General features: G+C 43.9%; 2 protein-coding genes across 2 annotated transcripts in view; one reads left to right on the plus strand and one right to left on the minus strand.

The window, feature by feature from the left end:
- Positions 1 to 2,267: 2,267 nt before the first annotated feature.
- On the minus strand, positions 2,268 to 2,863 carry LOC114635905 (60S ribosomal protein L11-like). Its single transcript, XM_028784271.1, has one exon. It carries the CDS (start codon positions 2,848 to 2,850, stop codon positions 2,314 to 2,316), a length of 537 nt encoding a protein of 178 aa, XP_028640104.1. The 5' UTR covers positions 2,851 to 2,863; the 3' UTR covers positions 2,268 to 2,313.
- Positions 2,864 to 15,406: 12,543 nt separating this feature from the next.
- Positions 15,407 to 16,358, plus strand: part of Pik3r1 (phosphoinositide-3-kinase regulatory subunit 1) — an 82,432-nt gene continuing 81,480 nt past the window's right edge. The window contains exon 1 of the mRNA XM_028783452.1: positions 15,407 to 15,570. The gene's annotated coding sequence lies outside the window, so the exon portion shown is untranslated. The remainder of the gene's footprint in view (positions 15,571 to 16,358) is intronic.

Here is a 16,358-nt window from a genome sequence, read left to right on the forward strand (position 1 = left end):
CCACAGAATGACTATTTTGGTTTCTTTACTGTGCCCATTTTTAGGATCAGTAAAGTTACTAGTCTCCCTATGGACCTTATCTATGATAAAAAAAAAAAGTTTTGTTTTGAGCTGGGCATGGTGGCATATACCTTTAGTCCCAGTACTCGAGAGGCAGAGGTGGAAGCAGGCTGATCTCTGAGTTTAAAGCCAGTGCTTCATTCATTCCATCTACAGATCAAGTTCCAAGACAGCCAGGACTGTTATCCCAGTGAAACTTTGTCTTGAAAAAAAAATAAAATAAAATAAAACAAAAAAGTTTTATTTTGATACTAAAAGGTCTTCAATTCAAAATCATGATATTTAAAGCTTAAACCTAAAAGGGCTAAAGTTAAACTCCTAGTCTTATGATAGCTACTAAATTATTATAAACTGTTAATAATAGTTTAAACGTACAAGTTAATAGTCACCTTATAAACGATCAAATTCTTTAATATGTACAGAACTGAATTTCCAGTCCCGCTAAGTACTAATGTATTAATTACAGGACTGAACCTTATTTACCCACTGTACATGTTTTCAAGGTTAAGCCTGGGATGGACAACTATAATCAAGCAATATTTGTCTATTTAAATAAACTTTAGATACATGGTTCTCAAACACTTCAGAAAGCTTTAGAATATGGCATTTTAAATGTTTAATAAAATTTGTGATAGACATCCTAGGTCCTGACAGTACCCCTAATCTCCTCAAAAGAAGATGGGTACCTAAAACTTGCTTTAAATGTGGTGAATCTGGCCACTGGGCTGTAGACTTGCCTCAACTGCTGACAAGTACACCATCCAAACTGTGGTCAGGTAGGACACTGGGACGTTGATTGTCCCACTTTACCTAGACAAAGATAGGATAGCTTTCCTCTCCCATATTCCTGCTTCACAGAAAAGTCTGTCAGATCTTCTGGGCCTGGTGGCCGCAGATGGATGTCCCACCCACCACAAAGGAACCTTGGGTGACAGATTGTCCGGGTAGTGGTAAGTCTCTGTTACTTACTCAGAAGTACTTCCTGCTGACTCAGGTGACATTTATCCTTCTCAGGTCTCTGATGTGTGTGAAGACTGAAAAACCAAAGTTTCAGCTGCCTTCTCTTCATGTGTGAAAATCAGGCCACAGGCCTCCCTCTCCTGTAGCTGCCATTACTGGGTTTAGACACAGTTTACCTCATGATCAGACTCAGAAAACAAGTTCTAAAGTAACTTTTTACTATCCCTTTCTCTAAAGAAACACTCTTTATAGTGGCTGCTCCCAGTAGTCAACCACCTGTGTCTTGTGAGTAACTGGGTAGGAAAAGGGCTGAGGATATGGAAGCTGGTGTGAAGGTCTACGAAAGCAGTTTAAGGTTGGTAAATGCAAGTTGTGTAGTTTGGAGGATGGGAAAGCTTAAATGGTGATACTTGATCTTAGGTATATAAAAGAAATGAAAAAAAAAGCTTCAGATTTCTCTCCCTCAATATGCTACTGTTGTACTAAGACTTCAAGGTTCAGAGCTTTAACGTTAATCAATGGAGCTCTGATCAAATTATTAGTCTAACCCTGGTAAAGTAATTCTATTGTTATCTTAGTCACAAACTCAAGAGTTTAAATTGCCTTTGGTTGTCTTCTAGTTAAGAGGGGGGACCAGGAAGCGGGGGGGGGGGCAACAGCTGGAATAAAAACAAACAAACAAACAAACAAACAAATAAATAAAATGCTTCTCATTGTGATAAAGTCATACCCATCCTGTCTTCTGGATAGAGAGAAGTCCTTCTTTCACAGTTGTAGGCATACTCAAAATCAAGATCAAGTGAGCTTTTGCCCCTTCTGCTCCATGGAAGGCTTCTGTCTTCCCTGAGTGTCCATGCTTTTAACCCCAAAACCATTTCCAAGCTTCTGCTATGACACAAAGGTGTGAATATATAGGTTTCGGTAGAGATTATAAACAATGGCAATGCTCACGTGTCTAAAACGTGTCTCATTCTGTACGTTTAAAAAGATTCTTGTAAGCGTCAGGGAATAGACTTGGATCCACCTCTCACAAGTCAAATGGACTCCAGCTAAATATTGTCCATCAGAGCCTGTTTCCCCAGGAGCCTATTCCTGAGAGGGGGGTCCTTTTCTCTGCTGTTTGGACCCTCTCTTCCCCTACCACCAAGATCATGATGGTCTTGCTTTGGGGGACCAGTGAATTCACCCAAGAGCTGCCCACAAATAATCCTGCCCTTTTTTTTACTTTAAATTCATCTTGAATTGGCTTTTTTTTTTTTTCTGAGAAAATTTTATTGGTTTTTTAGATAAAATTTATTTTCCAGGAAGGATGATCCCATCATACTTCTGCTGGAACCAGTGCATGGCCTCCTCTTTGCTGATTCTGTGTTTGGCCCCAATGCAGCCTGTTCTGCGCTTCTTGTCTGCGATGCTGAAACCTGGCCTACCCAGCACCACATAGAAGTCCAGGCCGTAGATGCCAATGCTTGGGTCGTATTTGATACCCAGATCAATGTGTTCCTGAATTCCAAAACCAAAGTTTCCAGTATCTGAGAAGTTATTTTTCCTTAACTCGTACTCCCGCACCTTCAGGCCTTTCTCCAGAATCTCCTCGGCCTTGGCTCCGCGGACTGTGCAGTGAACAGCAATCTTCTCATTTCTCCGGATGCCAAAGGACCTGACAGTGTATCTAGCTTTGGAAAACACTGGGGTCTGGCCTGTGAGCTGCTCCAACACCTTGGCTGCCCGGGTCAGTCTGTCTCCGCTCTCCCCCACACAGATGTTGAGGCAGAGCTTGCGGATGCGAAGTTCCCGCATGGGGTTCTCCTTCTCACCTTGATCTTGCGCCATGGTGTAGAACAGGAAGAGCGAATTGGCTTATTTTATTGGCGGAAAAAACTTATTAAACACATATATGACCAAAATGTATAAACTAATCCATCAGTGAGTGCTCAGTAGGCATCCCACATTAGCCCAGAGAGACAGCGAGAGTCCATGTAGGCTAGATAGTCCTGCCAAGGGCTGGCCTGGACAAAGCTCTACCTGTTCCCAGCAGAGGCTGAAGTCTCTTCCTTTAGCCTTCCTGTATTTACATTTAACTTCATCCTTCTGCTGGGTGCTACCTAACATTCCTGGCAGTCTGGCCTTCTGAATTGAAAGGGGATGAATTTCCCCTCAAAGGTGTCATTGACAGTTAAGTATGAAACATAACAGATCTGCCAGGGTCCTCTCCCACAAGGTAATTTAAGAGCAGTTTATTCTCCCCTTTCTCATATTAATCTGAATGGTGAAAAATTAGCTGATAAATGGCCCTCGGTTATTAAACTGTTGATGTATCTAACAGGAAGCCAGCAGGATGGATCGACAGATAAAGTCACTTGCCTTCAAGTCTGATAACCTGAATTAGATCCCTGGAGAGAAAGTTATCTCTTAGCAGTTGTCGTCTGACCTACACATCTGTACTATGCCATATACTCCTCTTCCCCACCCCCACCAACCAACCAACCAATCAGTCAATAACTTAAAAATAGAAAACCTGCCTTCATATACCCCTCTTCTCCACCCCTACCAAATAAATAAATAAATAAATAAATAAATAAATAAATAAATAAACAACCATAAAAGATAGAGGGAAAACTGCCCTCATATGTATTTGGATGTTGGCAAGTTTGACAGAGGGGCAGTCTCTATTACTCCGCAGCACAAATTACCGCAAGAGTGAATAGCCTTCCCGAAAACAGTCAAACAACATCAGTCTTGAGTCTTGTGAGCCATACCGGTGGGTTTCAGTGGTGTCCACCTAAACAGCTGTGCCGCTGCGCTCGCTTCTCTGATGGCAGCATGAAAATCGCCATCAAACTAGGTTAGATCTGGAAGTGTAGCCAGGCCAGAGAGCTTGCCTCCCTTGAGAATCTGAGCTTGAGGCCCAGAACTGCAAACAATAAAAAGCAGGTATGGACCTGAGTCACTCTAGACTAGAAATGAAACGAATCTATATATGCAAAGCATTCCTCTGTTCAGGAATTTCTACTTGAGAGCACAGATACAATCAAACAGTGCATTCCTCAAACTTAACACTTAATGGTCATATCGCAATACTCCTTTGACTCTATGACATAGGGCCTTAACAGCCTTTGCAAAGAACCCTCATAGAAAGCCAAGATGCTTCTGGATCTTTTCCAAGAAAGAATGAGGGAGGGAAAAGAAAAACAAAAACCCAGTGAAGTTCTCTCTGCCGCAGTGCTGACTGCCAGTTGGGAAGAACACTCATCTCATACTTTTACTGTTAGTAACACCAGTTTTTCAGCATGATACAGAGCTTATATCATGAATGAGGAGGATGTGGGCATGGAGTTTTAACGGGGTCTAATCTGTGTTGTGTGATAGAACTGGGAACAAGGACGTATGTAAACATCCAAAGTCACGTGCCTGTTTAGGAACAATGGCTGGGTATTCTCTTTTCCTTTCAAATTCAGTAGCTAAAGAAAAGGCAAGGAACCCGAAGCTTCTTTGCCCAGAATTCTGAGGTGCAGGATTTCGTAGCATTCCAGGTCTGGCTAAGTTTTACCTTGAATTGCATCATCTGCTCTATTACGCCTCGTGTTTTTCTTGTGGCATGACGCCTGAATTTTGTACACAATTATTAATCTTTTACAAGGTCATTGTTGACTTTTCTTGTAACCATTTATTTGAGTCATAAAGCTCTTCTTTGATAAGTTGATGGTATTTGCTATATTCACCAAGTATTGGCAGGCACTAAGCAAATCTGCAATGGTACCATAAGGCCAGAGTCTGTACAGCAAAGTTTGGGGCTAAGATGTACTTCAGCTCTTATCGTGGTTCTGGCATGAACCAGCTCTGTGACTTGGAGCAGCAAATACCTTTGCAGGAGAGAGACAGTTGTCAAACTTTTTTTTAGAGCTCAGCTACCTCATCAGAAACACCAAAGTCAATCCAGGAGCATATGACACCTGCTCATTATACGAAGATGGGGGGGGGCCGCCCCTTCTGAAGGCCTCTTAGAACTCTCCCAAAGTTTCTCCCCAACATGTGCAGATCATAGGTTAGTTAATTACAGTGTTAGATGAAATTGCCTAGATATGGCAGGTTATGAATGCAGATTGGGAGCAAACTGGGCAACAGGTGGTGTGGTTCTCAAGTGGGGGGCAAAGGTTCTGCTCTTTCTTGTACATCCCTGGGACCAGGGCCCAAGGATGTAACCTCCCTGAGTCTGTTATGTCATTTTCAAAATGAAACTAGTCATACGTTTTCTGCCTATGATCTAGGGCCAATGAATCAAGTCAAACAACTTTTGTAAAAGCCTCTTTAGGAACTAAACCTTCAAGTCTGACATGAAAGCCATCCAAATTGAGACCCCTTTGGACAGAAAGGCATAAAGTACTGCTTCCAACAATGCAGCAAAGAGAGCAACACCTCAGGAAACATGCTCCATGACTGTTAGTCACACCTTCAAAACACACTTCACTTAAGACTGCTGGGAGAAAATGCTCAATAGCATCATGATGTTCACCCAGTGAGGACTTTGACTGACAAAAAGATTCCAAAGCTGCTGGAGAAATCATGCTGTCAAGCCAGTCTCACCTGACCAGAAGCCTTTTCTTAACACACACATCATGGTGGGACCAGAGAAAAGGCTATATGATTGGGGTTTGATAGAGGAAGCTGATGGTCATATGCTTCCTGCATCCCGCAGGAGCACTCCTTGGGAGCACTCTGGACTAGGTTGTGTCAGCAGTCGCAACAGTTCTGGGGCTTGTCCAATGGAGGGAACAAAGACTGGGGTTTCTTTTAGCAAATTCTCTGAGCGGTGACATTGTCCAACACAGTTTCCTTGATAAAGGGCTCATTATCTATCTGTGTGACTTTGCTCTTAGTTTTTATGCTGGCAGTGTCAATGAGAGCATATTTAAGCAAATCCTTTTACCCTGACAGCTGTAGCAGCACCCTGACAATGTGTGCCAGCGCTCCAGGCTTGGGTGTGGAATATAATCAACCCTGGGCTAAATTTCCAATTAGCTGAATCACCAAGGAATGTAATTTATTAGCTCGCTCTTCACCATGTTCTCCCTCCCTGTTTCTTTCTAATGCAAGCTCATTTTCAGATTAAAAAGAGGAGAGAATGCCTTGGAGTCGCTTCTGGAATTCAGCTGACATGCATCCTGTGATCTCAGACTTTTGCTTGGGTCAAAATAAGGCCATTCTAGAACACTGAGGGGGAAAAAATGACCTCAAAGAAAAGAAATCAATATAGTAATTGATACTTAAATGAATCATTCTGGGAGACTGTCTGTGAATGGTAGCGGGGAAAATCTTATATCATCAAGTCTAAAATAAGTAATTAGGTTTTAGTCTCTAAGAGGTAGAACTGAATTCCAATACTAAGTCAAGAAGCCCAAAATCTAGGAAAATTGTACTTTTTGTGAAAAAAAGGTTTTAATTAAAAGTGTGCTAACTGTGTGCCATCCAAAAAAATAGAAAGAGAGGAAACAGGCACATGTTCCTCTTCGTGAGACAACCCACAGAATATGGATCCACACTCCAGCAGACACCTGGCAGATTTTAACAGGGGTCTTTATAGTGAGGAGGAAATATACAACAAGAATCTCTACCCCATTTACCCATTAACAGCAACTTTTCAATCCAGTAGTGTCAGGGTCTACCTTTAATTCCATCCTTTGGGAGTCTGAGGCAGGAGGACAGCCAGTTTCAGGCAAATCTGGGCTACATAGTGAGGCTCTTTCCGAAACAGCAGCTGCAGAAACAGCAATCTTTCGCTGAATCCTTCTGCTTCTGTTGCCTTAGAATCAGGAAGGGATTGAGGTGAGCAAGGAGGTTTTCAGGTTGCTACGCAGGCTGTGTACCAGACAAGAATATCATATCAAAGAGAACATCAGTAATGGCATGTACTTTGTAGACTTGAATATTTATTACAGCAACTGTTTGTAAGACATTGGAAAACTCCCATTATTTTAAACAAAATCAATTACTCGTTGCAACTTCTGGCTGAAGGTAGAATGCTTTGGGGAAAGATATCCCTTTATTTTTTTTTCTTATATTGGCATAACAGACTGCACATATTTGAAGGGTAAAATTTAGTGAATTTTGACAAACACCTGAGGCCAAGAATTCAACAGTATAATATATACAATAAACAGCCATCGTGCCCCAAAATTTCTGCATGCCTTCGCCATCTTACAACACCTGTATCATCCAGGCAGATCAGCAATCGTTAGTCACAGGCTAGCTTGTTTTCTCTAACATTTTAAGTACATATAACCATGCCCCATATAGACCATTTATTTTGGACCATTTTTTTCCTCTCAATATCATAATTTGAAATTGATCAGGTTGTGTGTATCAACAGTTTATCCCTTGTTCTTTCATCATCTTCTTCTTCCTCTTTTTACTCTTCTTCCTCCTCTTCCTCCTCCTCTTCTTCCCTCTGACAAGCAGTATTCCACTATGAGAGGATACCAAAGTTTGTTTACTTGCTCACTTGTTTGTTGCTGCTAGAACTGCAAATAAAACTTATATGAACACTTACAGATCTTCTTGTGGGCCTATACTTTCATATCTCTTGACCAAATACTTAGGTGGGTGTAGTGAGTAGTTTTGGCTACTCCGCTTTGAGTTCCTAGTGATTCACAGGTGTGCAGCTGCCCAGGAGCTTTCTTGGATCCATAGATGAACGACACACATATATTAGTTCATTTTTAACTTCCCTTATTGGCTCTGTGGCTGGGCTCTCCTAAGCCTTCCATGTCTAGTGTGCCCTTACCTTTACTTCCAGCTCAACACCTCTAAATCTTCCCTCAGCTTAGTTGCCCAGTTACCTTTACTCCTATCTCAACTCCTCTAAACCTGTCTCAGTTTAGTTGCCCGGTTACCTTCTGGGAAGCTCATTGGTCCCAAGACGCTTTCCGGTCCATCCCATGGACCACTTTCCTTTTCTGCCTACACCTCTGAAGTTCTCCCCTACAGCTCTGAGTCTGTTCCATCCCATCTCTCTCCCCAAAGTATCTCTATTCTCTCCCGCAGCCCTCTCCTCTCTCCTAGCCTGTGGAAACCTGGAAATCTGGCCTCTTTCTCCACCCCACCCCCCCAGCCATTGGCTGGTGACATCTTTATTGATTGATCAAGAACCAATTAGAGATGAGGACCTTCAACATTCATACTCACAGATTCCCAATTAAATCAAATCATTAGAAGCACTCCTCTACAGGAGGGGAACACCTTGATATTATTGTAGATGCACATTTAATTTAAGTAAACTACTTAATTGTTTTCTTGTCTGTTCCACTCTATATCATTTCTGCCAGTGTAATGGGATTACATTTGTTTCGTATCTTTGCCAATACTTCATATAATCATGAAGTGGTAGTATTCAATCCACTCTAAACTCCCCAGTGAGAGCGCGCACTCTTCACTACCTGCCTCTGTCTTTTGGATCCACAAATAAAACACAGACACCCAGCCTTCTATTTTAATATGCCTTAAACAGCACAATGGTTGGGTATTTCCAGATCTCCCCTAGGCTAACACACTCTCCACTCTGATATTCCAGAATTGTTACTTACTCTCCTGGCAATGGTGATTCTCCTCTTCCCTCACAGTCGTTGCTGGAGAATCTCAAAGTCCCACCTCTGTCTTCCTGCTCAACCATTGGCTGCCGGCAACTTTATTTACCAATTAGAACCAGCTGGAGGCAGGGACCTTAAGCTTCTCACACACAGACAGGGACCCTAATTAACATAAGCAATAAACTAAATTTACAGCGTGGTCAACCTTGAGAATTTCCATCATTCTATTAGGCACATAGATAATTCCTTTTTCAATCCAATAACCATTTATTGGAGAACTTAGAAAATGCAAAATAACATTTCTTAAATAAATTTGGTCCTTAATTTAAAAAAAAAAGTTATTGTGCTAAAATGGATACAAAAAGATTAAGCATCTTTTCTACAGTAAGGGTGCAGTAGTAGCATTTATTATACCTGTAGCATCATGCAATCATGGCCACTGATTGCTTCAAATGGAAACATGCACCCACCAAGCCCTTCCTGCCCCCCTACTCTGAAAACTCTCTTTCATATCTCATGTCAATGGAACGATGTGCTTGTGTCTTTTTTCTCTCACTAGACATGATGTTTTTAAAAAGTTCATCTGTGTTCAGCAAGTTCACTGAAAAGTATTCCTACACACACACACACACACACACACACACACACGCACGCACACATGCACACACACATGCACACACATGCACACATGCACACACACACGCGCGCACACGCACGCACACGCACGCACACGCACGCACGCGCACGCACGCACGCACACGCACGCGCACGCACGCGCACGCACGCACACGCACGCATTTATGTGCTCTCAGTGTTACGTGCCAGTATTTATCACTCATGTGGTGATAAACATTTGGATGGTTTCCAGCTTTGAGCTATTGTTTAATGCAGCTCATGTGGACATGATGTATATTGTCTGATGGACGTTTGTGGTTCTAATTTGCACTTCCTTATGGATTTTTATATGTGAGTTAGTTTTCCAACCACATATTTTCTTTGTTGAAGTTTTGTTCAAAAACCTTTTGACTGTTTTTCAAAACTACAATTTTTATTATTCAATTGTAAAATTTTCCAATGTATTCTTACCAAGTTTGGGGTTTTATTTTCATATCATTTGGGGAGAATTGTTTTTTGAATTTTGATCAAGTCCGACATATTTCTTTTCCTTTCATGAAATGCAAGTTTGTGTGTGTGTTGAAAACTTTTCCAAGCCTTCCCAAAACTTTGAGAAGTTCTATTGCTTTAGCTGTTGAATGTAAGTTGATCCATTTCAAGTTCATTTTCATGTCGTGAGAAGTAAAGATTAAGGGTCTTTTTTCCTTGTACATACCCTCTCACAGGTCCCATGCCCAGTGATGGGTTACACCATGTATAGATTAGTGGTGTGTTGTCCTCACTGAGCTGTCCTCACACCTGGCTCTGGTTTATCAGCCTCCCAGATATTGCTGCCTGAAAAGTAGTTACATTGTTACATTTTAACAGTCACAGATATAGTAATCCAGCAGCAAGTCTTAAGTCCCACCCTTCAGACTTCTCTCCTTTACTGAGTGTTCGCAAGGTACCAAATACTCTACCATCTAATAAAGCTATAAAAATGAGAAAACATTCCTGATTTTCAAGAAAAATGCCTAAAATTTGTTCGTTTTATATTTTATTTACCTAACCAATCATAGAGCTTTAAAGTTTACCTTCTTATTGAAGATGGTTTTAAGAGAAGATATTGGAAAACTTTAGTTGAAATGGCCACTGAATACTTGCTTGTGCCTCATACTTACAGAGGCAGTCACAAGGCATGACAGCACTTGACGATGAGGCTCTGGATTTAGTTACCACTATCTTATGTTTACCCATGCATGCATGCTCATACTGACATGCACTCACAAAAGCCAAGGGCCTCTAGAGCGTGTGCCATCATTAGAGATCTGTAGGCATGCAATTATGCACTAATTCACTCTCTAGAATACAGTGGAGAGGTTCCCTCTTTCAGAATTCACAAGCAATAAGCTTTGAATAAGTTTGTATACGCTTTTACAACCAAATGGGAATCATAGGAATGCTAGCTTTATCAATCCTTACCCTGGTATTAAGCATTCTGGTCAATATTTTTTCCCCCAGAGTTTTGTACAATATGCATTTCACCTAGATACTCATAATAGTTGAAGATATTGAGGTAAGTAACACACAGCTTGGATTCACCCCAAGTTCTTCTCAACTATTAGGCAGAAACAAAAAGGGGAAAGAAAAGCACTGAGCAAAATAGTACATGATCCTCAACAGTCACTAACTCTGAGGCATCAAGTGCTTAAAACGTTCATGAGGAGCAGATGTAGGATAATCACATATTCGTATCAGCACTGGGATAACCTGAACACCCTCAGACTAACTTACTTATTTTAAATTCACAAAGGTGACCCTCATACTCTTGGCCTAACACACATTAAAAAAAAAATAAAAAAAATAAAAACTCTCTGACTTAGTTGCTACTATGTTATTACTTAGTTGCTAATAATCAGGAATTTTCCTAGAAACATAGATTTCCAGTGTCTTTCTGAAAGCCTGAAGGTATGAAAAACACCGGCTTACAGTCTAGGTGGCAACCATCAGTTAATCCAGCATCAGCTGCTCTTCCTGAGATCAGATGTTTCAACTTCTGTCTACATTGCTAAAGATATCTTTCCTACTTGGATTATCCAAGGCAGTAGTTTTAAAAAGCGGTATTCACTTTGGTGTCACGTCAAGAGACTTAGAAATGATGGATGCTCATGGCTCACCTCTAGACATTTTATAGACTCGATCCACCACGGGGATACAGAGCAGATCTGGGATTTTGGTAAACTCTTCAGACAATCTTGTTCTATGATTAAGATTGAGGGCCGTTTAGATACATCATTTAACCTGTATATACATCACCTGGCAATCTTGTTCAACTGTAGCTTGTGATCCAGGCCTGGATAGGATAGGACCTGTATTCTGCATTTGTAACACGTTCTTAATTCTGCCGGTGTAGCTGGTCTGTGGGTCTGGTGTTGAGGAAGACTCCAGGACACTGGTACTTGTTTGGTTTGTGTCTGAAACCCTAAAATACACACTCAGGTTTCAAGCCCAGTGGAAGCATATTCTAACACCACCGTTACTACAGATGGCTAATGGAGCCACACCACTTGTTTTTCATTGTTGAGGCTATTGTCCCAATTTGTTTTGGTTACTCAAACTCTTTCTCTGTAGTGCAGGTCCTTGATTGACTCTGATTTCCACACCATCTTTGCCTCTACACAATATAAGCAATAACACTCTTGTATCCCTGTTGGAAATTTCACATCTGACATTTTTAGTCAATAACCAGAGCCATCAGTTTGACAAGTACTGGTAGAACTGTGTGTGCTGTTTGTTTGCTCATCAATTTGATACAAGGTAGAGTCTTCTGGGAAGAGGGCTTCTCAATTGATAAACATTTTTGATTATATTGGCCAGTAGGCAAAACTGTAGGACACTTATTTATTTATTTGTTAATAATGTATGCGGAAAGGTGCAGCCCACTGTGGGTGATGTCACCCCTGGAGAGGTGATCCTGGATTGTACAGAAAAGAAAGCCGAGGAATCTATGCAGAGTAAGACAAGTGATTTCTCCATGACCTCTGCTTCAGTTCCTGCCTCTACTTTCCTTCATGACAGATTGTAGGTTGTAAAAGGAAGTGAGCCCTTCCCTTGCTTCCTAAAGCTGCTTTTAGTGATGGTCTTTCTCACATCAATAGAAAGCAAACTAGAAAACATGTCTATATGACATACAAGCATTTTATTGGAGTTGGTATCCAGTATGTCCCAGGAGGCTCAGGGCAATCATTCTCAAGCCCCAGCATGCAACAAATGGCTTGGAGAGTTTCCTAAAATAGCTTTCCCCCCCCTTTCCACTCCAATCTGACATTTTTGGTTTAAGGAAGACAGATAATTTACATTTCCAGTAAACTGCAAGGAGATGCTCGTAGTACTGACTATCTGGGGTTTTTGTAGAAATGAAAGGAAGGCTCTTGGCACAGGGGGCCCCTCTGCCTTATCATATCAGCGTCTTGCTTTAAAACAGTTACATTTTGTGTTTGAGATAAGATTTTACTCAAGAAAAGGTTACTAAAAACACAAGCTTAAGGCTAAGAACTTGTCATGCAAGGGTAAGGGACCTGAGTTCAGATCCCTGGTACTCAAGTAAATGCTAGGTGGGCATAGGGGCTGGACTGTAAATCCCAATGTACAGGGGGCAGAGGCAGAACATTTTTGGTGCCAAATGGCTGGCTGTACTATCTGATGGGGTGCTTCAGGTTCAAGTGGGAGACCATGCCTCAATCCATAAGGTGGAGAGTGAGGAAGACTCCATTGTTAAATATACACATGCTTTCACATCTGCATACACATGTGAATATGTATAGATATGCACACAGGCACCCACACATGCATACATACATATGTGAATAGGTATATATATGCACACTGGCACAATACATGCATATACATGCGAATATGTATACATATGCACACAGACACACACTCCAAGTATGAATATTCACATTGTTTTGTTATTGCTTTTAATTCATAAAATCTATGGGAAATGGAAATAGAATACTATACCAGTGATGTATGGGAAGATAATCAATTTAATACAAATGAAACATAATTTGTTGCCTGTGTATGGAAAAATTGTTTTCCTTTCATGTGACCCTCTGACATAAGCTGTGTGTTGCGTTCAGTTATAATGAAGTATAAGTGCATAATCAATGGCTGAAGACTTTTTTTTTATGGGAAGTGCAGTTGGGAACTACACACTGTTTTACAGCTGAATAGAATCCTATGTTGAAGTCTCTTTCCAAGACTCCAGTGAGCACAAAGGGAAGAGAGAGCTAGAAAAGTTTCTTTTTTCAGCTTCCTCAGAGGAGAGGAAAACATTTATGAATGTTTTATTCCTTGAGTTGTCTTAGTTTGGATTAGATCCAAGGGCTTCTACCACAGGAAACACAGCGTTGCTCTCCACCAGGAGGTTCTTCGTTTCACAAAGAATGTACCCTGGTAGCTTGGTTTCTAATTGCCATGATTAAATACTCTGAAGCAACTTACAGGAGAAAGTATTTAACACACAGTTCAGAGTAGTCTATCGTCGTGGGTATGTCGAGGCCATAGGAACTTGAATTAGTTGGTCACCTTAACGCCTCCAATCAGAAAAGACCAAGGGATAATGCATGTGTACACGCATAGTGCTAATTTTGCTTTCTCCATTTGTACAGTACAGAATTTCCTGCCCAGGAAGTGATTCTACTCATACTTAGGATGGATCTCCCTACACAAATTAGCATAATCAATATTTATAGAGATTCTCTAAAGACTAAACTGGCTTCAACTTGAGACTATGGCTTCAGTTTCAAAGTGCTGGGATTACAGGTGTTTGTCACCACATACTGAATGGTAGGGGAATTCTTAAACGTGATGTGGGCAGCAGCCTGCTTTTGTCTTTAATAGATACCAAGAGTAGCAGAATCATTCGTGCCTGAGATCTCTGTTCTCTTAGAATGGAAGTCACCTTTAAACATGATTGCATTTGTTAAGCATAAACTGTGAATTTCATTTTTTTCCCCTCTGTTTCCAAAACTCACAGTAATACACTACCACATTTAGAATTTGACAACAGACTAAGTACTTGGTTAAGAAAAAGTAGTATTGTTGCCGGAATAGCTGCAAAAGGGAACTTTAGAGCAAAAAGGGTGGGTGGCTATAGGTTCCTGAACTACAAAATATGACATACTGTGAGGAAATTTTAAAAAGTCCACGAGTTCTTGAACGTTTTTATGAAGACAAAACGCGGGCTGTCCTTTTTTCTTATCATGGGAAGGCTGAGCTAGTATCTTTTTTTTTTTTTTCTTGAGCTGCTTCCGTAGTGGTTTCTACTCCAAGGATCTACATTTTTATTTAAGAAACCATAGACTTCATTTGAGCTTCTCCAACCTATCAGAAGCGTTAGAAGGTGGACTGGCTGAATGACCTACATAGGCTCTGCTTTGCAAGGACTGCCAGAGATCATCCGGTGTGCGCCCTCCTCACAGAAGTCTCCTTTTCCTCTAGGTCCCGCCCGCCTTGGTTCCTGGAGGCAGCCGTGCCAGGCTTTTGCAGGCGGCTGCAGGCTGCGGGCACTCGTTGCTCCAGCTCACCCTTTCACCCCTCCTTCACCCCGGGAGTGCCACGCCGGGTGGCGCGGTTTTTCTGACCACTAGGGAAGCTGGGCAGGCGAGGCCAGAAATTACAGGGCCTCCCCGCTTTGGCGAGCCCTCGCATCTTCCTGAACCCAGCCACTGTCCTGAAGCTCTAGTGGATTCAAAAGAGGCAAGGTCTCGACGGCAGCAAACCGGGCTCCAGGGAGGCCTGAACTTATTTCCCACCTCCCCCGATCCCCATTTGGAACTCCCAGCTTCGGGCCTGGGAGACGCCCCACAGCCGAGCCAGCCCCAAGCACGCAGAGTTAGAGCGCTCCGTAGCGGAGGGCGAGCGTCGTCCAGACGCCCGGGGCATCCCCGTGCCGGGGGCGGGGGCGAGGGCAGCGGGGGGGCGGGGTAGGGTCGGCGGCACGGAGTGCAGCGCTTGGACCCTGGTAGCCCGCCCGGAGACTGGCAGGGGCGGAGGGCGCGGCTCGGACGCTGGGGGCGGGGTCACGGGCGCTGATTGGTGTGTATCTGGGGGCGGGGCCCAGGGGCGGGCCCGGGGTGGGGCTGTCGCCAGGCGCTGGAGCTGCGGGCTCAGGGCGAGGAGTAGCTAGCAGCTGGAGCCGAGTTGGAGGAAGCAGCGGTAGCGGCAGCGGCGAGGACGGCTGTGCAGCCACGGAACTGGGACAGCGAAGCGCCGGCCGGTCGCAGCTGGATCGCAGGAGCCTGGGAGCTGTAAGCTTGAGAGGCCGCTGAAGCCCAGGCCGGACAGAGGAAGGAAGCGAGCCGACCCGGAGGTAGGCGGCGGCGCCGGCTCCCGGTGTGCCTGGGAGGGGGAAGCGGTGCGAACGCGCACGGACGCCGCTCTTCCTGTCACCGGCAGCCACTTCTGCTGCCGAGCCACTCAAGGGGAAGCGAGCCGGTTGCCAGCCCCTAGTCGCCAACATCTCCCGACCGCTGGGAAGCCTTCTCGGGCTAGTGACCAGCCTGTGTGGTCGCAGCCACCTCCTGCTTTCATTTCCGCCGTGCTACCCTGGGCCGGCTCTGCTCGTCGCCGAGCGCGTTCGGTCCCGGAGTTGCCAGCGGTCACCGGCTCCCCTCCTCCTCCGTCACCTCACGCTTCTGAGGGTCCCCAATCATCCTGTGGCTTTCAGAAGCCGGGAGCGCGCGAGAAGAGCGCCTGGATCGCTGCCTTTGCGTTAGCGCGCCGTACCCTCCAGGCCCGGCAGCCGCAGCCGGGGTCTCCGGCGGTGCTGGGCCACGGTGGTCCCCGGAGCTCGCCCCCAGCCCCCGCCCTCCGAAGTTTGCCTCCCTCCTCTTCCGGGGTGGGGGAAGTGCGCCTCGGGGCGGTCGGTGGCTGGGGCTCTAGCTCGGCGTCTGGCGCCCGCCGTGCTTGGGCAGGTTGCTGGAGGCATAATGAGTGGGATCCTGGCACCGCCCGGAAATCCAGCTTTTCCTAACGCGGGGCGACCCTGGAGGGACCTGCCCAGCAATAAGCTGCGGGCCAGGGAGAACCGGCCCGCGTGCAAGCCAGAGCTAAAATATCTAGGGGAATTGTCTGCAAGCCACTTCCTTCCCAAAGGCA

This window comes from Grammomys surdaster, unplaced genomic scaffold (assembly GCF_004785775.1).
Source record: "Grammomys surdaster isolate TR1022 unplaced genomic scaffold, NIH_TR_1.0 99, whole genome shotgun sequence".
NCBI classification, from domain to species: Eukaryota; Metazoa; Chordata; class Mammalia; order Rodentia; family Muridae; genus Grammomys; species Grammomys surdaster.

Excerpts from the sequence above, each read along its gene's own strand:
- LOC114635905 (XM_028784271.1), bottom strand. The coding sequence starts at position 2,850 with ATGGCGCAAGATCAAGGTGAGAAGGAGAACCCCATGCGGGAACTTCGC.